At 42.6% G+C, this 24,905-nt stretch overlaps 1 protein-coding gene across 4 annotated transcripts in view; it reads left to right on the forward strand.

Moving 5' to 3' along the window:
- The window catches only part of LOC124240971 (collagen alpha-1(I) chain-like), a 165,805-nt gene that overhangs the window by 33,643 nt on the left and 107,257 nt on the right, over nt 1-24,905 (forward strand). The window contains exons 3-4 of one of the 4 annotated variants that reach the window (XM_046664358.1): nt 7,620-7,757; nt 9,734-9,925. The exons of 2 other annotated variants lie outside the window; for them this stretch is intronic. In XM_046664358.1, coding sequence (XP_046520314.1) covers nt 7,620-7,637 — 18 coding nt within the window. In that variant the 3' untranslated portion in view covers nt 7,638-7,757; nt 9,734-9,925. Of the gene's footprint in view, nt 1-7,619; nt 8,959-9,733; nt 9,926-24,905 lie in introns of those variants that run through there. One more of the 4 variants, XM_046664357.1, reaches the window with a different exon arrangement.

Genomic DNA, 24,905 nt, shown 5'->3' on the forward strand with positions numbered 1-24,905 from the left:
CGCCGACGTTAAATTGGGGAGATGTGGACGCAGAGCCCGGGGTAAACCGGAGAATTTTTCCCCAGCCGCGGAAGGCACTCCGCGTTGTGTCTCTGATGCGGGTTTCTGCTTTTTGGTAGCGAACCCCCACTCCGTTTCGGGAGCACTGGAATTTGGGAGAAGCCCTACGGAGGGGCCTGTTTGGGGTCCGAGGGGACTGAAAGAGTTTCTCTGTAGCTAGGGGTACAGCGGCGCTTCATTTCGCAAGGCACGCGCGCTCACATCCCCCACGGTCACAAAGCACTCGGCTGAAAACGAAATGGGGACAAATATTAGGCAATTGCAGGCAAAGAGGGGGGTAAACCTTGTCTTGTCTAGGATGCTCGTTTTGACAGTGAAGACGGCAGGGATATGCTGAAGAACGAAAATTTATTAATGAGAATTTATTGCACCGCGATGAGAGTGGAGACTTCAAGCTACAAGCTCAGAATGCTTCCCGCGCCGCAGTCCCTTTTTATGATCCTGGCAGTGTTAGCCTGTTCGGCCCTTAAGTCACAGACCTATTCCCAGTCCTTAGTGGCATTTAGCCTTCCCCGTGTGCCTCTTTCCTGTGCTCACTCATCTCGGTTTGGTATTGCCCAGGACTCTCAGCGTCTGGAACAACTCTTGCAAACTTGCCCTTGGCCAGGCGCACACGCACCAGTGGGCTCTCCCCGCGTGGCCGCTCAGCTGCCCCGCGGACCCTCGGGGGCCTGGGAAACCCGGCGTATTTTCCAGGACTCAGCCTCAGCACTCCTGTTTTATTTCACTTCAATCCCAGGGGCAGGGACCCCCGGATAATAAACAATGCTGCTTATTAGAGATACAAACGCGCGCAGAAAAGAACCACGCGGAAGAGCAAGCACAGAGGCGTTTTAACAAGTGGTCATACATTCAGAGCTGCCTTTGAAAGTGACTTGTAACGCACCAAGGAGGGCATATCTCTAAAAATACAGAAGTTCGCGGAATATAGGTTTGTCAAAAGTATAATGGTTGGAGCTATTTGTATTTGGTCTTGCCTCTGGAAATCAGGAGGAATTGTTGCTACCTGCCAAGTCTCTCAGCAAGCCACCTCCCCCATTTTCTTCCCTCTCACTTAAATCTCCAGGCCTCAAAAAAAAAGGGAGGGGTCTTCCAGGTGTGGTGCTTTGATACCGTTATCCCAGATCCCTCAAGAGTGGAGAACACCACGACCTTCCCTTTCAGCAGGGACAATGTGGGCTCTGGGGGCAGATGTCATTGTAACAGGCGTGGCTAGATAGTTCAGATATACAAAAAAAAAAAATCTCTTTCCTCTTCTTCTTCTTTTTTTAAATATAAACGCACATGCCTTAGTGGTGACCAAGAAAGTGGGGGCTGGGGATTCCTCCTGGGGTGTGGGTAAAACCGATTTCTGCCCTGCCGGATGGCCTTGGGAAAGGGCTTCCCATCTGCTCTGAACGCTCCCCCTTACAATGTCAGAAAATCTCCCTGCCTGCAAATATTGGCACTGACGCTGCTACGACAGGCGGTGCTGCTTTAAATAGGAAGAAGACCGTGGGGCGAAAAGAAAGTCTCAAGGTTCCTCCCCACCAGACTACCTGCCTCCTGTCCCCCAGAGGCCAGGCGCTGGCAAAGGAGAGATAGGGAAAACCTCCGATTCTGAGAAGGGCGGGAAATGAATCAGCTGTGTGTTCCAGGAACAAATCTCTATTTGATTTTCAGGAGGTGAGGTCTCCCTAATTGAACTGCTAAAGTTTTAGTGCCTGAGGATCCGCACCTTCCAGGGCTCAGTCTCTCCACTTTGTTGTTGTTGTTCAGATAAAGTTAATGCAGGAGGAAAGTTCAAAGGTGATTTAGTCCCCTTCTCCTGGGCAGCAGGGTCCTTTTGACTTTATCCAAAATGTAGCTTGGCTTCTGGCAATGCCAGAGGGTCTGGTCTCACCAAGGCTACCCCTGTGCGCCACAGAGAACTCTCAGCTGAGGGGCCTGGGCTGGGGCTGGCCTTGGCTGGGTCTTGAATTATATCCCCTCTGCCAACCAAGGGGATCTGTCCCGTCCGGAAATGATCATGGTGCCAACTGTGCCCAAGGAACTGGTAAACCTTCTTTCCCACCTCCCACCTTAAGCTGATAGCCTTATACAGTGTTCACACATTTTTGTTATCCAATTTAATTTCTGTATTATCTTCAGAACTTGTCCAGCTGTCTCCGGCCCTTTCCGCCTACCCTGGATGATGACTTCTCCTAGGAAAGGGTTTCTGCCTGATAAACTCAAGCCTGAGAGGCTGCCTCACCTCTGCAAAGACTGGGGCTGAATTTTAGAGGGCGCCTCTGTGACTTTGGGTGTTGAGCTTTGCTCTGCCATTCCCTCCATTTTCCAAATCAGTCAGACCCTGTCTTGTAATGGTACAGATGAGGAAACTGAGGCCCACACAAGGGCCTTGACTTAGTCAAGGGCATACAGCGAGCTGAGGGCAGAGTCTGCACCTGAGCCCAGGTTTCTTGATTTGAAGTCCGTCCGCTCAGGTTTGAGGGTGGTGTGGTAGCTAATAATACACTACTGTTCAGGAAGCATCAGCCGCGTGCCAGACCCCGGGCTGTGCCAGACACTTTACATAAGTCATCATCGCAGCAACATGCAAGGCCATCATTAGCCCCAATAAAAATTTTAAAATGAAAGTATAAAAGTAATATATGCCTAAATCAAAATACTTCAAATAATACCAAAGGGCATAAAATGAAAGTAAAAGTCTCCTACTCTGCCCCCTCTCCCAGAATTACGTTATTTTCTGTACTTTTAGTGGCTCTGTCCCTATCTGATAGATGTTATCATTACTTTATGAATGAGGAGAGAGGCTCACCATCAAGATAACCCTGGCTACCTGTCTCCAGGCTCAGTGCCTTCATTACTTTACTAAGTAAGGTGAATGGGGAGAAAAAAGGAGTGAGTGAGGCCAGATAAAAAGAAGGGTGAGGTCAGAGTTAACATCAGCTCTTCCTCCCCTCTCCTCCGGCCCCTTCCAGGCTCCCACTAATGCTACAGGTTTTCAGGAGCATAGACCGTAGGCTCTCTTGGTGCAGATAACCTCATGATCATGTGATGGCTGCACTCCTTCCAGGCCTCCGGGCAAATGATCAGCAGCTCTCTTCGGGACCCTCTCACCTGAGTTCTGTCCCCCCAGTGCTGCCTTCCCCCTGTACTAGCTCTGGGATTGGGGCGAGCCTCTTAAGCTTTAGATTTCCCTGCCTGTCTCTCAGGGCTGTTGGGAGGCTCAAATGAGAGACAGGAAAAGAGCTGTGTCAACCCGAAATCTCTCTGTGCAAAGAGAACAGCTGCTTTTCAAAGGCCTGTTTAGGACCTCGTGGTCCTTCAGTTTGGAAGAGTGGATTTTTAGGGTTTTTCGCAAAAGGTTGTGTGGGGATTTGAGGGTTTGCATTGTGTGTGTGTTGTGTCTATGGGGCAGGGCTAGAAATGTGTCTTAAAGTGGAAGGGGATGTTCATTTATCTGTGAAAGACAGGCACACTGAGTCTTTGGAATCAGAGACATTGGGAATATGAAGTGGATTGCTTTCTGCTAGAGAACACACAGAGCCAAGCTGGAGAGGGCAGAAGGAGGCAGTTACCCTTGCTTGGGGTGGGAGGGGGGTTGGTAAGAGGTGTGGGTGAAAGGAGGCTTACACCTGTCCCTTTGGGTAGCTGGCCACCATCAAAGGCACATAGAGGGGGCACATAGAGAGGATGAGGGTGAACGCCAGGCAGCATAAGCTTCCGAGAACCAGCCATTTCATTTGTTTATTTGAGTGAAAAGGAGGGGTATTAGAGGATGGATGTGATAATTATTCTAAAAAAAGCTAGTCCTGTCCTTGAGGCTCCTTCCTGGAAGAATCTTTAGAAACATCCCGAAGTGGGGGGCCTCCAAGTGAGAGCAAATGATTTGCCGTGGCCACCGTCTCCTAGGCTTTCAGAGGAGGAGCAGCTTCGGAGGGGCCGGTGTCTCTGTAAAGACCCTCTTAGAACCAGGCGCAACACCCTGGAACGCTCACAAATCTGAGATGGTGCGGAGGGAGAATCTGAACGTCAGGGAGGAAGAAGAAAATGGTTTTAAGATGAATGAAGGGGGCTGGGGAGTGGGCTGGTTCCAGAGAGAAACCGTCAAAGAAGGGAAAAGCAGATTTTCTTGGAGGCCCAGCCAGGTTTCAGAGCCTGCCTTCAATGCCTGTGTCAGGACAAAGGCTGCTGCGCCCCCTGGTGGCAGACTGGCTGTCGGCGCCAGCTAGCTGCTGCGGAGACCCGCAGGCGGCGAGACCCAGGACCAGCTGGAAAAGTCCACGGGTCAGATGCCTTTTCTTCTGTTTGCTAAGGGAGTTGAAGTTGAAATAGCCTTTGCTTTCTCAATTCTGGAGTCTAAATAGAGACTCTGGTGTAGAGAGAGCGGGGTTTTGTTTTTCTTGCATGCAATTTAGGCCAACAGGACAATGCCTGTTTAGAAGCAGCCTGGTGTGGTGGCAAGTACGCTGGCCTGGAAAAAAAGACCTGCATTTTAGGTGCAGTGCTGGTCTGCAGCAGTCACTAAAAATTTTAGAACCTCTCTTTCCATGTCTTAAAACCAAAGAGGTTAGAGTCAGATGTTTTTAAGGTCTTTTCCACGCTCTAATATTGGGATTTATTAGATTATCGTTACACTTTTTTCCCAGAGCCTTGTAGATTTGACATGATTTTTTTTCTATTTACATGCAGGTGCAAATGTTACATGTTTCTGCATCACAAATTCCCTGATTGTGAGCAAAGATTTTTGTGTCACCTTGCCATTCAAAAATGCAAAATATACCTCATTTCGGTGCAGAAGCCATCCCCTCCACCCTTTGTGGAGCCTCCTGCAAAAAGCAGCAGTGTGAGCAGGTCTTCAGTCTCTGCTCTGTTTCTTTTAAAAATAAAGTACTAAAGTGTTGTGCTGGAAATTATGCTACTAAGTGTTACATGTGGTAGGTGTGAATATATGTTTCAATAGTTCCAGGCACAAGACCAAAACCTTCCCCAGAATTAGCTGAGTTTTCAGCTATAAGCTAACAATTCTACGAATAGGTAAAAAGACCAGTTTGGGAGCATGCTGTCTCTAAGGAGCTGGATGGTTGTGTTCCCATTGAAATTTAGGGCCGTCCCTTGAATGGTCAGCTGATTTTAAGTAGGATCAGGCCCAGGGAGAATTATCTGGCCACTGAGAGTTCCCTTTCCTAAAACCTACAAGTCTAGGCTCTGACAGGAGCAGTTAGACCTCATGGCAATTTCTTCTGTCTGAGCTGACTTGCATTTCATCTCTATGTAATGGGTACATTTGGGTTTCGTTTTGATGAAAATGATTATAGTCCTGCGAAGGATCGCTTAGTAGCAACGTCAGTTTTGCAGAAGTGGAGGGTGCAGTCACTGTCACATAATAGACGCCATCACTATTCCATATGCTACACAGAGGAGCAGGTCCATCTATGTGACAGAGGTCAGCTCGGAGGAAGGAGAGCAGCACGAACAAGATGACCAGTGGCAACTGTTGGGGACGTGGCTGGTATAGTGACTTGGAGCGCTGTGCCCCTTCTAAAGGGAACAGCTGTGTTATGGGCTGAATTGCGTTCCTCCAAAATTCATATGTAGAAGCCTTAAACCCCAGTACCTCAGAAGGTGATTATATTTGAAGATAGGGCCTTTAAAGAGGTGATTGAGTTAAAAGGAGGTCATGAGGGTGAGCTCTAATCCAAAGTGACTTGGGAAATCCTTATAAGAAGAGGAGATTGGGACCCAGACAGGTACAGAGGGAAGACCAGATGTGAAGATACAATGAGAAGGCGCCCATCACTGAGAAGGCAAGCCAGGGAGTGAGGCCTTAGAAAAAAGCAGTCCTGCTGACACCTTGATCTCAGATTTCTAGCCTCGAGAATTGTGAGAAGATATGTTTTCTGTCCTTTAAGCCACTCAATCTGTGGGACTTTGTTATGAAAACCCTAGCAAACTGACAAGTCTCAACTCAGCACTGCCAATTTTGTGCTCCAGTTGGGGATGCAGACCTAGAATCACCAAGCATTTTAGGTTTTAAGAGAGTTTAAGAATCTTTTGTTTGGGGGGCTGGCCCCGTGGCCTAGCGGTTAAGTTCAGCATGGTCTGCTCCAGCAGCCTGGGATCGGTTCCTGGGAGCAGACCTGCACCACTTGTTCCAAGCCATGCAGTGGCGGCAGCCCACATACAAAATAGAGGAAGATTGGCACAGATTTTAGCTCAGGGCGAATCTCCCTCAGCAAAAAAACCCCCAAAAAACAAATAATACCTTTTTGCTTTTTAAGTGTTGGTAGCAGGGCTGGCTTCATGGACACATGACCTGTGCAGTCACACAGGACCCCATACTAAGAAAGGCCTCCACTTTTAGTTGAATGTTCTACTGTTACCATCTTCAGATTCTTAAATTTTGAACAAGAGGCCTGCATTTTCATGTTGTGCTGGGCCCCACAAACTACGTGGCCAGTCCTTGTTGACAACTCATACAAATTTTAAATGACATGCAGATTAGGAGTATGGGGACTGAAACAAAGGCTGTCTGAGGCTGGATGCAGCCTAGGACACTGGTATGAATTTTTTGTCGCTAACTAGATTAAGACTTCCCATTCTCTGAGAATCCCTAAGAAGGAATTTATGGAGCCCAGAAGTTTTCCGAGGGTGGGAGGAAAGGCACAGATGTGTGTGTGATTCCCCAAGATTCTGCATGAGCCAGTGTGGCCCTGACCAAGGCTTTTTTTCTCCCTGGGATGGACAATGAGAACCCCACAATAGGAATATGTGGAGGAAAGGCCCAACACAAGAAACACAGCGTTTGGTTTGGGGTGGAGCGCTGGGTTGGACCCTGCATATGGCCGATGCTGGAAGCTCTCCCAGACTTAGCCAGGAGCCACCAAGTTGGGCTTTGGGCAACTGGATCTGAGGGTTCTCCAGTATGACCAGCAGGATCTGAGGGGCAGTGCAGCCCTGAGTAAAAACAACAGAGCGACACAGCAAGTAACAACAGGGAGAGGGGACTGACCAGACTCCAATTTTCTGCCTGCAGTTTGTCAGCCCACTTCCTACTCCTTTGGGCCCAGCCAGTCCCAGGATTCTTGAGGGGTCTTCAGCTGGGCTGTGTTAGGAGGGCTGAGCAGCGAGAGTGAAATCTGGGCTGCCTGTTTCAAGGTGGACCTGAGCACTTAATTGCAAATAAATGAGAGACGCCAGCTCACGGTGCATGCCATACCAATCGATTCAAATCTCGAAGGAAAGTTCTGCCGCTGGTGAAAGGAACATCAGTCATCAGTGAGCAGAGTCACAGGGATGTTATGAAGAGATCCTGTTTGGAAGGATATGCATTGATTTATGGCCGCTCACTGAAAATATTATAGCGGGACGTTTGGTCAGAAGGGCTGCTTTTCTAGTTCTATTTCTGCCCAGGACTGGCTAACTGGAGAGTGTAAATTTTAAAAGAAGTAATTTCTTATGCACATTTATGCAGACTCCCTCAGAGGAATGAGTGAAAGACTGCTTGAGACACTGCATTTCTTGGAAGAAAGTTGCTATATAAATTAATATAGAGCTTTGTTTTTTCCTCGCAGGTCTGCAGGACACACTGAAGAACTCCCCCAGGTCATGCAAGGGAGAAAATGAGCCTCTCTACTGGCCTCTAGCAGGGAAGCTAAAATTTTCCCCCTTTTTCCTGCCAAGTTTCCTGAACCCCATGACTCTGATTTCAGGTCAGAGAGGAAGGCTTTATTGTTATTATGCTGTATACTTTGCATATGGGGAGTCCCTGAGGGAGCGTTGTGATGGAGTAATTATTGTGAGCCTCTTGTGGGCAGGCCAGGACTTCAGTGTAGCAGAGGGAATTCAGTCCCACCTGCACAGTGGTCTGTGGGCCCCCCCGCCAGCTCCTACTTTCTCCTGACAAACAGCGCCCTCCTCCTTTGCCCAGGAGTTGGTGAGCAGAACTCCTCCTTTGGGCTGAGCCACTTCCAGGATTCTTAAGGGGTTGGGGAAGTGACCCAACATTTAAGAGGATTGAAATTCTACACGTGGCATTTCTGACTTAATTCCTAAATGGCACTTCCCTTAAGCATGTGGAAGATAAGAAACTTTGCTAAAAATTTTAACTTGAAAGACTATTGGTTTAAGAGAAATGAAAACTATGTTCACATAAAAACTTGTCCATGAATGTTCACAGCAGCATTATTCATAATAGCCAAAAAGGGGAAACAATCCGTATACCTATCAACTGCCGAATGGACAAACAACCTGTGGTATATCCACACAATGGAATACTATTTGGCAATAGAAAAGGAATGAAAAATTGATACCTGCTGCAAGATTGATGAACCTTAAAACATTTTGCTAAGTGAAAAAAGCCGGTCACAAAGGAACACACATAGTATAATTCCACTTATTTGAAATTTCTAAAATAGGCAAATCTATAGAGACAGAAAATAAACTAGTGGTTGCTGGGGTCTGGGGGTCAGAGTGGGGGCATTGGAAGATGACACTATAGTGGTGCAGAAGTTTTTTGGGGGGTGGCTGATGAAAATGTTCTAAAGTGAATTGTGGTGAAGGTTGAACAACTCGGTGAATGTACCAAAAACCATTGAATTTTGCACTTTAAATGGGTGAATTGCATGGTGTGCAAACTATATCGCAATAAAGCTGTTAATTTTTTTAAATGATACTTTTTAAAAGACCATTGGTTTTTATCTCTCTTGCTGAAGCCGATCACCTTGGGATAAATGTGTCTAGGCTTAAAAACAAATGTTACGAGCTAAGTAAAATGAGAATGTGAAAAATATTGATTTTCCCTTAGGTGGAGAGAGTGATTTGCAGATCCATGGATAGCCATAATACTTGTACTTGTAACTGCTCTGAACTTTGCTGAAAATTTTTTCCTTAGCCTGAAATCATTAAAATATGGGATACTGAAGTGGCTTTGTTGCTTTTCTCTTCCCAATATTCCATTTCCCTTCCTTGGGTAATAGCACCCTGATTTTCTCTTAAGGAACGTAGTTCCTGAGGTTTGAATATTGTTGACCCTGCCTCTTAGGCTCTGTGATTCAGGCCTGATCAATCAGCCAATTCTATCCAGTGGTGTGTTGGAGCTGGCTCAGACCAGCTCATCCAAACCAACTGGTAAATTTTCAGGAATGTTGTGAGCCAATTGTTAAACATAGTCACTATTAAAATTTAAAGTATATGAATTTATAATTAAATAAATTACATTTAAAGCAAAGTTAATAAGCACACAAAACTCATCACTTCCTAATTATTTAAGTACATTTTACTGTTATCTTTGCTTTTGAGGTTACTTACATCTAGGGGATCTGTATGGTGGAAGTAATGTACAATGATGTGCTGCTATGCATCCCTTCCCAATTCCAGGTTTGGTGACTTTCCATTGGTAGCTTGAAGTTGGCCATGGTGGCAGTATTTATACTACAGATATAGAGTATCTAGAATACTGTATATCAGGGCTTCCCCTTTTCTGTCAAGACGAGTGTTCAACATTTACTAGGTGTAGTGAGTTGAATGGTGCCCAAAGATGTGTTTGCATCCCAACCCCTGGAATTTGTGAATATGACTTATGTGGCAAAAGGGTCTTTGTAGCTGTAATTAAGTTAAGGATCTTGAGATGAGATCACCACGGATCATCCCTGTGGGCCCTAAACACTATCATATGTGTCCTTATTAGGTGAGGCGGGGGAGATTTGATACGCACAGAGGAGACACACAGATAAGAGGAGGCGGCAGTGTGACCTTTCAGATAGAGAGTAGATTGGATTGCTGCATCCACAAACCAAGGAATGCTTGGAGTTACCAAAAGTTGGAACAGAATCTCGCATAGAGCCGCTGGAGGGAGCACAGCCCCAGTGACACCTTGATTTTGGATAACTGGCCTCCAGAAATGTGAAAGAATAAATTTCTCTTGTTTTAAGCCACCAAGTTTGTGATAATTTGTTATAGCAGCTGCAGGAAACTAGTATACCAGCATACCACTGCAGCACTACTATTTGGCTCAGGGACGGTCATGTGACCCAAGCCAGGACAGGGGAGGTCAGTTTCTATTGTAAAACAAACACTCTCCTTCTCCTGGGGGTTGTGAGGGGTTCCATCTTTGCCACCATATTTGCCTAAGAATGAAAACAGCAGAGAAAGTGGTAAAGTTGGGATCAAGAAAGAAAAAGAGGCAGCCATTCCAGACAACATTGTTTGAGAGGCTAGATCTCTTCTCCCACTGGAATTTTTTATTACATGAACAAATTAATTTCTTTTTAAATCAAGTTCCTAAACAATATAGACATGTTAATTTTCAGAGAATATTTAAAAGTGCTCATTTGCACAGGCAGGATTGTAAATAACATACAATTGTTATCATTTTATCAGTTACTATTTAAATCAGGCATGACTAACAGTCAGGAAAATATACACCAAACAGTGAACGATCTGAGATCTGTCTGAATTCAATCATGGTCATTTGTTCCACAAACGCTTATTAAGTCCAACCATGTCAAAAGGATTCTATTCAGGACGGATATCCATCCGTTTAAGAACTTACAATTTATTTGCCAGTCAGGAGTTTAGTATAGCTCACAGTTATTGAGATCACCGACAGTATTAACTTCTCATTATGTAGTCTATATTTTTCTAGACAGTACTAAATTCATGTAATTTCGTTATTTTTCCGAAAGAGAATTTGTTTAATGCACAATTAAGATATTTTAACTTCTTTATGAGATTAGATTTAAGTGCTTTCTCAAATCATAAAAAAATCTTTTGGCAAATTGAATGTTTTGGGTTGGTAAAATATAGTGATATTCAGTGACATCGTACCTTTGGTCATTTTGTACCTTTCAGAAATGTTTATTTTCCATTATCGTTAGTAATTTTTTAGTGTGGACAAGCACATTTCTGAAAGGAGCAGAAAATCCTAGTGACAGACATCCTGAATTGAACTATTTTTAAAGTAAAAAAATCTTATTACCTTCAGCATTTCTATCTTTAACAATTTTTCCAATTCAAGAGATTTAAAATTAATTTTATTCTCTATTATCCTATTTCTTACCACTACTTTAAAATACTTTTGTTTTTTGATTAGCACATTTTGGATGAATTCCCAGTCAACTTTTTAAATCTAATTAAACTCAGCTGAGTCTAACTCAGATAGCATTTATGGTCAGTTTCTTGATAGCTGATTAACTGGCAGTTCATCTTTGTGAATCCTAAAAAAAGAAAAAAGTTTCCTGAGGGTTGCTCGATGCTAAAAGAACCATTACTAATACTGATGTCACTAGCATCAGTAAACTAATGCCCATTTGTCTTGACTTGAAATGGAAATGAACTTTCAAATGCAAATATCCAAATACTATTCTTTAGCACTTTATATTTGCTAGTAGCATTACTTATCAAAAAGAGAATTGTTTTGAGTGTTTTCAAGGCAAAAAAAAAAACAAAAACCACACACACCTAACAAACCATCAAACACATAAAGCAACAGCAAGCAAACCACACACACACACACACACACACACACGGCATAGGGAATGAAAGATTTCAATAAGGACATATAGCATACACTAATCAAGCAATAATAATTCAAGTCCACTCTCCTTCCAATCTAGAACAATCCTCCTCTCTTTGCTTCAAAAACTAGCCACCAAAATCTTTTGGGAGACTAGGATCATTATCAATATGGATTTAAAGGAAAACATGAGAAAATAAACACATCTTTCAGATTCTCCATTTTTATAGCACCATAGAAGCATAAACTGAAAATTGGGAACTCATCAAGTTCACCAAAGACAGAGGTAAACAGACTCAAAATAAGTGTTTAGGAAACTACTTTCCGTTAACAGGAGCAGCATTTAATTGTTATTCATTCTTGATAATGCTGGCTAAAGAAAACCCGGGCAAGTTCTCTTTTTTCCTAAAGCTAAAAAGAAACTCACCACAAAAGTTGAAATACAAGGAACCAGGAAAAAAAAAATCAGTGATTTGTTTCCTCATGGCAACAAGAATTTCTTTACACTAAATTCTTTTCATCATGGAAAACACTGATAGAAATCTAGGTGAATGAATGTAATTAAGTAGTTGTGTGGCTCCAAGTCTAAAATGGTTTTTTTCCCCATCAAACACCTCAACATTTGCCCAGGAACTGGAGGAGAGAGACGGCCTTCTAAGAGTCAGGCCGTCGACATTTCAAAGCTGCCTGGACAAAGGCTTGGAATGACTACAGTAGTGAACTCTCCTGCCTTGGACCCGAATCTAGATTGATGACCTAATACATCTTTTCCAACTCTGCCTGCCATAGTTTTATGAGCATCAAGAACTGGGCGGCTGCCACTGTCAACAAAGAGAGCTTCTCCAGAACTTGTACATCCACAAAAACTCAAGTATCCCCAAAAGAGCATAGATCACTCAGTCTCCCAGGCTCAGGGTGCTGCCTCTAGCTTTTGCCACATGGGAAATGGAAACTCCTCCTTGGCACAATAATTCTTAAAGAAAAGGAAGTGTTGCCCGTTACTCTCCGTGTTATCTTGGTTTAAGAACTCTGAGTCAGAGCCGAGCGGATTGCTGAGAAGCTAATGAAGCTTAGTTTAAGGACTTCTTCTCAGGGGCCCCTTCCAAAATCCTGTACCTAATTTAGTATTTGGAATTTTTCATTCTTTTTATTAAAAGAGTCCCCTTAATTGTATAAGCCATAGACTCTACCTCCCCCCAAAAAAACGAGGATCTGCTCCTGAGCTAGATAAATTGCACCAAATCTCAGCTTGATAAAAGTGTAAAAATTAAACACAAACTTCTCTTTGTTCTTTTATGCACATCTCCCACCCCCAGGAAGTCACCATCAAGGATGAGACCTCTTCCTGTGAGTCTCTGCTCTTCAGATGTCCTCTCAGTTACAGCAGTGGTTCAGAACCTGTCTGCAACTTACGTTTATACTCCTTAGACTCTCTTTAAGAACACTCCATTGTGGGCTTATTATTATAATGGCTTATAGACTCCAAAGGACAGAAAAATTTCCATGCCTGGTCCTCCTTTTCGTTGAGCAGCATCACTGTTCCAATGTCAGCTAAGTTTTGTTTTCCAGTAAAGTTGACGGATTTGAACCAGGCTTCCACACTTTCCTAACAGGACTCTCAAGGGACCAAGCCACAGGAACATTTATTTTTTCTGATTACAAAAGTAATGGCATATATATATGTAGACATATATATATATAGACGTATAGACATATATATATACATACACACACACATAAATAACTTGAAACATTGTATAATATATAGCATAGAAAGTGAAAATCCTCCATAATCCCACACAGCTGAGAAAACCAGTTAACGTTTTTCGAGGCATGTATTAAAATTTTGTTTATTTTACAAAAATGGGATTATACTCTTGACTCTGAAGCGTGCTATTTTCCACTTAGCAATATGTCTTAGCCATCTTCCCATGCCAGTCTGTAAAAAGGGATCTTCGTTTTAATCTTCTTTTTAGTGGCTCCATGGTATTGTACTGTGTGGCTGAACCATACTCTCCTTAACCAATTGCCTGTTAACGCACATTTTGGGTTCTTTCCAGTTTTCCCTGTAACAAATATACTTGCAAACATCATTTTACACTTACATCTTTGAGCAGTTGTAGGAGTATTTCCCTATGGTGAATTCCCAGAAGGTGAATTATTACTGGGTCAAAGGGTTTGAGCATTTCATTTTTAATAGCTATTGCCAAATTGCCCTCCAATAATTTTATATTTATTTACACCCCCAACCACAGTGTAAGAAGGAGCCTTTTCCCCACTCCACTTAGCAACACTAAAATCATGCAATTTCGGGATGTCTGATGTGAGTTAGAAGTTAAGAGGTTCGGCCTGTGGAAGTTTTTGCTTTGTGAAGCTGAGAGAGACATGGAAAGTCTCCTCATTTCCTTGATAAACCCCCGCTCTGAGTGAGCCAATACCTAGACAGACATCTAGCTAATCCGAGAGGTGAAAATTCTAACACCTGATCTTGTGTCTGGCTGGATTTCTTAGAGACAATTTGTCAGTGATGCATAAGCAAATGGGTTAGTTATAGAATACTCAATAACTTAATTATTAAAGAAATATAAATTGGTCCTGACTTCCACAGTGCTGTTTTCACGTAAACAGCACATTTAATCTTGCAGCATCAGAATGTTTACCTCGGCACAATGCCCCGAGAATTCAGGGAATTCACCCCTCTGTTTATTGGAGCAAAGTGATTTGAAAAACCTATTCTTTGAAGGGATGTGAAAAGTGACTTTGAGTTAGCCCTTTAAAGAAGAGCAAGATTTGCCAACATCCAGTCTTAAGGAGCTTATTTTGAGGATTACTATGGTTTACATCTCCAGAATGAGGATCATTGGGCATTAGTCTGGGAAGAAACTATAGAGGTTGTCCAGTCAAAAGATTTTGAAACTCTGCTCCACAAAGCCTTTGGAGTGGCTTCAGGGAGACAGAAGAGGTTGCTGAAGAAGTAAGGCAGCCATGGGGTAAAGGTTCTTGGTATTCCTATCCTAATTCCACCACAAGAGCCCCGCTTTGATCTGTTTCATATGGTAGGTTATATATTGTGTTATCTGGAACAGGTTGATCTCTTATTTTCCTCATCTGTAAAATAGACAAGATAACAGTGCCTATTTAAGAGTAGAGAAGATTAAATCAAATAATACTATGCATGTAAAGGGCTTAGCCCAGTTCCTGCACATGCCAAGGACGCAATAAATGTTTGCTACTTTATTATTTAAGATTTTCCTTTGAAAAAGAATTCTGCTGCTAAAAAAAAATGTTTCAAAACCACCCATTTATTTTTGTCGTCTGTAAAAGGCGGCGATGATTTCAGCTGGTGTGGTTTTAGATTTTATTTATTTCCTGATTCCCAATCCAAAGGCCTCACTTTGAGACCCCAGTCCAGTTTTGTGGAGACTGCTGAGGGTGCTGAGGATCACGGGGCCTCCCACGTACCAGGCGGCTCAACTCGCCACCAAGCTGGCCAAGACCACAGCTGCTCTATCTGCGTTCCCGTTGATTCGTAGGAGAAATACGACCCTTGGAAAAGAAGTTTCCCTTGCCTTCCCTGTGGGGGGAGGACCCTGCAGCTTCACCACGAGAACTGAACATGAAATTTATAAAATGCTAGAAATATTACCTAGTTGCCATATTTTCCATGATTTTGAGGACAATTAAATGAGTTCAGAAATGGACACAAACACTGAGACTGGCTGAATTTTCTATTCTTGGCCAGACGTTTTTAAAAGGAAGAACTTATCCAACAAACATACTCTTATCAATCCTTTTCTTAGGAAAGCCTGTCTTTGTGTAAGGGAAGTTTTCAAGTTTTCCTAATGAATCACAGACATGAGGCAGGAGGGGGAGAGCTTCCAGCATTTTCCTCTTTGAATGGTCTAACATGAGACCAAAAACCAGAGAGGAAGGAGCAACACCTTTCTGCCCAAGAACTCTTCCGTGCCAGTCCCCGTTGCTGCCTGAGAGCCAGACGTGGGTTTGGGGAGGGGCTTCTCTGTGTCAGGGCCATTTGGGGTCTGTGGTAGACAGGAACAAGTAGACGTAAAAGCTGTAGAATTAAGGGTTGAAAACAGCATTTAATGAAACCCCTCCCTCCAGACGCTCTTGATCAAAGTCTATCCTTGCACTAAGACAATCGATCTACAGTTGCATACATAAAATTTTGGCAACACTTTGTCCTCATTGCTTTCAACAGAGGCTTTAGACCTCTGAAACTGGGCATCGTCCCAGAATTGAGATCCAGTTGCATTACGCATACCAGAAGACACACCACCCCAGCCGAGGCCCGTGCAACCACTTTCTTTTAACCTCGCGTCTGTGAAAAATTACTTTCCAAAAAAATAAGTGAAACCCGATGTCTTCTCCGGGTGGTTATTTTTGCGCCTATGAAGTCAATAAAACTCTCCAGATTTATTAGACAGCCCTGCTGTGGAAGACAAGACCACTTCCTATTCCCTAGTAGAAATGTGTGCCTTTCCTTTCTGTAACCTTCCGACCACAGATTTTAATTTTATTCATTTCTTTTATTTTTTCCCAGAAAATTTGTCAGAACCTCTAAGATAAGTGGCTTGGCCTGCACTAAAATCTCAATCTCTGGCATCCAAGAGAGACAAAATGAACACATTTCAGGCTTCTCTAGTTTTTTTCTTTACTTCCTATTTTAGAGGGGCCCGCTTTTCTTCACATCGGAATCAGCAAGGAGGTTGGTTGTCTCTCCTTCCACCACTTGAAGCACTAAACATAACACCTACCAACAAGTTATACTCCTGTGAAAGCCCACTAACCGTGGGCTGATGACCATGATAATGACTACCAGATTCAATTCTATTTGCAACGGTATTTATTGAGCCCCTACTACGTATTCCGGGGCTCTCCTGGGTATGGAAATGCAAAGATGTAGAGGATAATGTGCATTCTCATAAGGAGCTTAGAATCTAACAGGGGAAATAAACATGTTAACAAGTAAAAGTCATTTAGTGTGACAGATTCCATAATAAGCAGAATCCTATGGGAAACAAAGACTAGAACATGGAAGGGCAATGAAAGGATTCCCAGAGGAGATGGTCTTGGGCTATGTTTAAAGATGAGCAGAAGTTCAGCAGAGAACTTGGAGAAGGGCATACCGAGCAGAGGGACTAGCAAGTGCAGAGGATCAGAGGTATGAAATAGCATGGCATCTTCAGGAACTAAGTTCCGTGCTTTGGGAATGAAAGTCAAAAGGTTGTAAGCAACCTGTGTTCATACATGAATGTGGGTATATTTTTTAGGTGATGGGGAACCCCTGACTGGTTAAAGGCTTGGAGCAATTGTAACATGATCAGGAGAGGGAGGCCAAGTGGCTGAGTCCCACCCAGGGGAGAAATGAAGAGAGCCTGAACAAGACCAGTGTGGAGGAACAAGACCAGGAATGGAGAGGAAGATTTAGAGCAATAGCAAAGAGGAACACGGAAAAAGGGAGTAGAGTGGTAAAGATTCCCACTCCAGAATGACTTTTAAGCAGTTGTGTTCCATTATTTAAGAGTCAAAATTATCTCCCAAATGCTTTTAATTCTAAGTTATTAACTCATTAAATTTTTTTCTCCACCTACTTCCGAAACTGATTTGAGGTAGGAAAGAAATTCTGTAGGTGGAGGCAGGGCTACCCTGTGTGACTGTGTAGCCTTGGCCATCTACGAACTGATGGAGAGCATTTGTAGAACATTCTTCCTTGTTTAGACATTCTGTCATTCAGTCGTTTAAGGAAATTCGTACCAGTGCAGCCTTGACTAGCTGGAGTTTTGATTATCCTCATGTTAATATGCCATATATCTCAACTGTCACCTTGGATAACAACTTCTAGTTCATTTACTTATATTTTAGGGCATAAGGGGAGATGATGCTCTTGTCTACATCACTCCTGTGGTTTTGGCAAAAGAAAGGAGACAAAGTGCAGCAATTTGGGAGTCAGGCAACTCTTGGTTTGTGCCCTTTGAACTTGGGCAAGGAACCTAAGCTCAGTTTCCTCAACTGTGTAATGGGGCAACATTACTATCTACCTCATAGATTTGGTGTAAAAATTAAATAAGTCAATGAATTGGCACATAGTAAGTGACAGGTTGTTAGCGCTCTCTGTGGTGTCATGGGCTGCGCTGGGTGCTTGATATATAGTATCTCATTGCAATCTTCTAGTTTGACAGAAAAGGAAATTTCAGCTCTTTGAGGGCAGGGTTTATTCACCATTAGATTCTCAGTCCCCAGAATAGTGGCAGGCTCAAAGCACATAAGTGTCTTGCTAGGAGGGATTAAATAATAACCTCTCCAAAGTCAAACAGCTAGCTAGTAGCATGACCAGGATTAAGACCCATGTCTGCCTGATTCCAAGCCCAGTGCTTTTCAATGATTTCCAGTTTTATTGCATAAAAGAAAATGACATGGAAGCTGGTTGAATTGCTGCTTTGTGCCTTCTTTTAATACCAGTTTTCAAATTATTTAATTATCATCAAGTTAGGGTTCTCAGGATAAGCAGTTTCCATCTACATCATGTAAAAGTCATTTTCAGAGCATTTCTACATGAGTCAGGCTCCTGGCTGATCATCCATCCTTCTTGAGCCCCAGCGTCAGTTTATTTTTTTTTATTATTTTTTTTATTTTTTAAAGATTTTATTTTTTCCTTTTTCTCCCCAAAGCCCCCCGGTACATAGTTGTGTGTTCTTCGTTGTGGGTTCTTCTAGTTGTGGCATGTGGGACGCTGCCTCAGCGTGGTCTGATGAGCAGTGCCATGTCCGCACCCAGGATTCGAACTAACGAAACACTGGGCCGCCTGCAGCGGAGCGCGCGAACTTAACCACTCGGCCACGGGGCCAGCCCCCCCCAGTGTCAGTTTTTAATGCTTCCTTGGCAAGGCTCACCTTCCAGAGTCTTCTGAAGGCACTATAACATCTCCAAGCCAGAACTCATCAACCAGCCCCCGCCTCTCCCTTCCCCCTTATCCACCCTCCCAAAGCCCTGCTTGCCCTTATGTCTTGATAGGTGGTATTTTTATCCAACCAGGCACTCAAGTTAGAGATTTTGGATTCAATCTTTACTCCTCCCATTTCCCATACCCAATTGGTCACCAAGTTTTATTGTTTCTGCCTCAAAATGGGTTTTCAAATCTGGCTTTTCCTTTCCATCTCAGCTGCCACTCTGTTATTCAGTACTTCACCATCCTTTACCTGAAGAATTTGGACAGCTTCCTAATTGACCTTCGGTTCCGTCCCTCAGCAGCCTTTTGAAGGCAAAATTATCTTCCTGTAACATATGGCAGATCAGACACTCTCCAGCTCTAAAACCTTTGGCGATGCTCCTTCACCTGCAGGGTTATGCTCCCTACTATGTAATATTGTATTTAAAACCAAGCCCAATCAGATTTTCCTGCCGCTCTCTTCGTGTGTCCTTGGCTTTAGCGACACCGAACCGCTCACTAGTCCCCAAACACCCAACACACTTTAGGACTTTGTGCTTCTCTTCAAGTTGCTTTCTCTGCCTAGAATGCCTCCTTTTTGGCTTTGAAAACTGCTTATTCCTTAAGGCTCAACCCAGCATCACATATGTGGTGGGGCCCTTTCCACCCTCCCCCATCTGACTTAAGGAAAACAAATGGCTCCCCCTTCGCATTCATCATAGCACTTGTAACACTTTTGTTAAAGTTAATTCTTTATGTATTAATGGTTCATGGAGCCTTATGGTCAAGGACTACTTAATTCATTGATGTAGCCCCGATCCCAACATAAGGATACTTAAGTTTTTCCTAATTAAGGAAAAAGAGCACATTGGTTTTTTAAAAATTAAGTGAGTAACTGTACTTGGTAAAAGGGAGAGAGATCAGGTAGAAGATGGGATAACATCAAATGTTTGGGAATTTTGGTCTAGCCCATAGTAGGTACTCAATAAATGCAAGTTAATCTATGAACAAATCTACTTTATAAACGCTTGACTTCCCTATGGGCAGAAACTTGCTTCGTAACAAAGGTAAAGAATAGCTACGAAAAGGACAGATTGGTCTCAGGACCAAATGGAACTGGAAATCCATTAAAATCAGATCACTCCTCATAGTGAAGTTTCTTCAGACTTGGATGCTTTCTTACCCTCCTGTGTGTCTCTCTCACCATAGGGTGTTTTAAAACCTTTCTTGGAATTCTATTCATTTCTTTGTTTAAAAAGTAATTTCCAACCAACTGGAGGACCAACCTTTTCTTACAGTTGTGCAAGGCCTCAGTTATCTCTGGAACTTTTGTCATCTTTTCCATCCTTATATGTTAACTTTGGAAATGAGTTTTAACTTTTTTCTTGCAGGAGATAACACTAGTGTAAAGAGCTGTAATACTAAAAATGTCGCAGTTTCTCAGTTTTTTGGGGTGTATAGTCTACAAATCCCTCATGAGGGGTGTTCCTTCTTAGACAAGACCTGTTCTGAAGAAAGTCACATCTCACTGGATGGGGAGCCAGGGGCTCTAAGTTCTAGTTCTGACTCTGCCACTGGTCACTTGAATGATCTTTGGGCAGGTCACTTGAACATTAGTCCTCTCCTCTGTCTCAGGAATGGAAAAGCTTGTGAATTTGGAGCACCTAGGCCAGATTTGGACCACAGAAGCCCATTGTTTACCCCTTATAGTGTTTGAATGAGGTGACAATTTAATTGGGAGTTTTATATAAGAACACAGGTTTTTATTTTCCCTTGAGAAATCAGGAGATCTGGCCACACGGGTCCTACATTCCTACTCAGTTTGTAGTGCCTACCCCATTTAACAGGTCACGGGCTCTCCAGAGCCCCAAGTAACCTCATCATTTTCTATTGTCCTTCTGGCTGCCCCACACAGAGGTAAAATACCAGTTGCTATTTGTCACTGTACTTGTACTCGAGGGTGATATTAAAAATATTTAACTACTAAGGCATGGGGACTGACCCATCAGCACTGTGCCTTTGTATTAGAACAACATCCTGGAGATGCCCTGCTCTCCCCAGCTGCCGGACCCAAGAGCTCTGGGAGAAAAGGCAGGGGTGGCCATCACTAGTGGTCTGACAACAGCATCTATATGCCAATTGGCTATTGATTATGCTAACCTCAGGTGCATACCACCTGAATGTCAGCCCTGCTTGAACTGTTGTTTTCTCAGAGTGGAGAGATATTTTCAATAAGAAACATGGGTACAGGGATATAAGAAAAGAAAACTAGATAGAAAGGGCAGAATGATTTTTTTTTTTACCCTTGGTTGCTTTGTTCATTTACCAACTGGCCGCTACAGCCTCTGAGCTTGATTTCCTGGTACCAACCAATCTATAAACTCTTTTCCAGCCTAAGCATAAGGAGCCTCTAATTTTATCCATTTTATAAATGGAGTGAAAATTTTGCAAATCATCTTGAAGAGAGGGCATTGTACAGAATTTATATAAGGTCTAAAACACTGTTAGAAATAATAAATCACCAATAAATTATCTCCATTTTCTTATTGGGCTTTTCAATTTTAAAAGCACTCTGATGTTCTTTTTTTTTTTCCTTTTTTAATTTAGCCGTGGCTATTTTTCAAATGGAATTAATGACCAAAAGCTAGCCTCATTCTCTAATTACAGTAAGAGACACTAGACAGGAGTTGTTCCAGACACTGACCCATCTTGGCTCAGGGAGAGGCTCTGGGCAGTTTTACTATGTGCTGGCTTAGTACCTGAGGCCAGGAAACATCTGTTATAACATGCGGTCCAGCGGGTGCTCTGCTTAATTATGAAATGGCATTGCAGTGTCCCTTTGAGTTGGCTGGCCTTAGCTTCTAATGCTATGCACTACCAAGCAAAATGCAATTCTTGATGTTCTCTTAACTGAATATCCAACTCAAGTTTTGAATTGCTTTGGGAAGAGTGAAAAAGTTAAACCTTTGCCCTCGGGGGAAAAAGGTATGGAAAAAACAAAGAAATGCTTTCTAAAAGCAATTGAGAAGCTTAGATATGAGTGGGCATCGCTTCTATAGGGACTGGGGGAGCTGATTCCCAAATGACTCCCACTTCTAGAATGAACTGTTTATGTTGTGCTTCCTCCTCTCCATTTCAAACAGGAATCCTGTTTGGAAGGTCAGGGACAATGACAATTGAGAAGCAAAGAGAACACTGGAGAAGAGTGGAGGAATGCTTGGAACACCAAAAGGCTCATTCACCTTGAATAAGAGGACACATTTCTGTAATGAGTTCATGCACTCAGTTATGGCCTAGGACTCAGAATTTATTCTCGGAACATGAACACTTGGGAATTCTTCATAATGGCGTGAATCTCTTATTAGCCGTACAAGAACTCATCTTCCCGAATCCTCTTATACACGGATGGGAGAATAGACCCCTTGTTGGCAGTGTCTGCTTAGAATATCTTTTGTCTCATAGCTTGTTGTAATCACTTCCAGACCAGTGGTATATTTATGATTTACATCATGTTACAGAGGAAGAAGTCTTAAGGATTTTTTTTCTCTAAATCTTTCTGAATTACTATTTTAGACTCATTGCCAGGTTTTTTTTTTAAAGGGGAAGTTGATGAACTTTTAAACATGTCATTACATGCTCCGAAATAGCAACTCTTTGTTCTTTCAAAGTTTCTTGTGGAAATTTAAAGGGCTGTGTGTGTGTGTTGAGAAACAGGTAGAGAAGGAAATGGGTAAAAGGGGACACTTGAGGTTCACTGACAAAGTTAAACACATATTTTGTGTTTCGGTTAGAACAAAAGTTGGCAGATTTGGGGAATCTTACCTAACATTTGGGGTGGGTTTAGGAAGGGCAGCTCTCCATTCATTTTTAATCATGTTTCAATAATTAGAGCTAGCGACAGAAGGGTTAAGCCCTAAAGCAAGGAAATATCTCCAAGTCAGAAAACAAAGGGAAACTTGCATATTTCTGAAGATGACATTGGATCAGCCTGTGGATTTCAAGCAATTATGCTATATTATGATTCCCACTGAGTATGCACTAGTTGGAATACTGTTCTTTTTCTTTCTCCATGTCCCAGGGTTGTACACTGAAAGAGCCCTGTTCAACTTCGCATGTCAGATTTTTGAAGGAAAAATTATAGTAAAATATGTTTAAAACAGTGGGGCCTTATGTGAGTGAACACAACATTTTCCAAGGCTTTCAAAAATCCTTTTGTTAAAAATATGGTTTTTATTTTGTTTCTTTTTTTCTTTCTTTTTAAATTTTTTTTGTTGTTGTTCAAGCGTTTACCTCCTTCTTCCTGGAGAAAAGAAGAGAAAAGTTGCAAAGGCTATCCATAACACAGCCTACTCTTAGGGCCTGGGGACTCAACGATGGATTTGTTTTAAATGAGACACCCCACACGGAAAATAAACAAGTGAGAAAAGTTCATCTGTGTATATAACTTCATTTCAACAACTATGGTGACAGTCACAGTGTCTGAGTAAATGTCCCCTAGCATCATCTTGTGAGCAAAATGATTATTAATTGAGGTTTGCATGAGTTGAAAGATGGGTTGTTCCTTAAGGGTAGGAACTTTTCTAGAGTGCAAGAAACTGAAGACACAGCCCAAGGGTAGTTCTAAAAGATGACATGTCTTTTTAATTTTGAATTAATTAAAAACAAAACAAAAAGCAGGCACAGTGAAGTGCACAGAGTAGTGATGATGATGAGTGAATGTCGTATTCATTTTTTTCCATGATATTCTGTCTCCCAAAGGAAAGAGTAAGTTGTTTGATCAGTCAGCAATTGCATTTAGCTCTGAATGACAGACTTGACTTTAATGGCTTAAACACACACAGGTTATTTCTAACGTAAAAGAAACCCTACCCCTAGCTCTCTAGGGCTCATGTGGTGGCTTCTCAAAGTTATCAGAGACCCAGCCCCTTTCTAGCTCTCTGCTCTCCCATCCTTAAGCAATGATATTGCTCTAATCATCATATGTTCTCTCCAACCATGAAAGAGGACAGGGGAAGGCAAAAAGAACACCCCTCCCAGCTTGGTTAACTCACTTTAAGAAGCTTTCCCCAAAGCGTCTTGGAACATTTGTGCTTACAATTCAAAACCTTTGTCACATGGCCACACTTAGCTGCAAGGGAGTCTGGGAAATGTAGTCTTTTAGAAGGAAAAATCATTACCCCAGATGAAATCAAGCTTCTATTACTAGTCATAAGGGAAGAGCAGCTATTGGATAGGAAACTAGGAGTCTCTGTCAAACTCATATAAAACATCCTTAATGCCAATATATTGTCCAAGCTTACTGATAGCTTCTGTTTGAATTATGCAGTCTTTAAGGCACTAGCTTGAGAACTCAGTTTTGCATTGCTTTGGCTCAAAGTACATGGCCAAAGTGAACACTTTAGCACCTCCCTGATCCTTTCCTCCATTATTTGTGTAGTTTACCCTTGGAAGTGTTTGTATGAATAACTAAAGAGCAGAAAATTCCACATACTCTTGAGCCTCCAAATTGGGCAAATATAGTTTCCTGTCTAGAAATTATATTTAGAAATGGTTGATCTTCTGCAATCTTTTTCTTCCCCACATTGTTTTTGGAGCTCCAACTTCCTCCATCATAAAAAAGAGTGGACCTTTTAGAAAATTTGTGGGTTCATAATTAGAGAAAAGGAAGAAACCATAAAGAGTAGCACTAACTTCGGAGACACTATTTCCTGCAGGGGTGAGCATCCTGCTCTGCCTTGAATATCCTCATGTCCCTCTTTTTTTGTGTGAGGAAGATTGGCCTGAGCTACCATCTACTGCCGATCTTCCTATTTTGCTTGAGGAAGATTGTCACTGAGCTAACATCTGTGCCAATCTTCCTCTATTTTATGTGGGATGCCACCACAGCATGGCTTGACAAGTGGTGCTAGGTCCACGCCCAGGATCCGGGCCTGCAAACCCTGGGCCACCATAGTGGAGCACGTGAACTTAACCAGTACAATACCAGGCTTGTTCCCAACTCACTTCCCTCTTCTGTGCTGCTTAAAATTCCAGCAATTGAAGATTCAGTTTGGTTCCCAGGCATCCCCTTCTAAATATGTTGTTTTTAAAAAGAGGTAAAGTTGTTAGTAATTCAAAAATCAGTGTCAATTATTTTAACCAGATTGCTTTCCTACTAGCTATGATACACCTTCACTGAATGGGAGGTACTTATTCATCTTGTTTTTCTTCTCACTTGAGAAAGAAGACATACTCATGTCAAAAAATTTAATCTGAACAAAAAGATAGACTGTGTGAATGAGTCTCCCTGTCATCCCTGATTCCAATATTTTTTTCCTCCTTGATGCAACAATTAGGAAACATTTCTTCTGTATATTATCCAGAGATGTATTCTGCATGTGGGAGCATACATAGGTGTTA

The sequence above is a fragment of the Equus quagga genome, chromosome 6, assembly GCF_021613505.1.
Source record: "Equus quagga isolate Etosha38 chromosome 6, UCLA_HA_Equagga_1.0, whole genome shotgun sequence".
Classification (NCBI taxonomy): domain Eukaryota; kingdom Metazoa; phylum Chordata; class Mammalia; order Perissodactyla; family Equidae; genus Equus; species Equus quagga.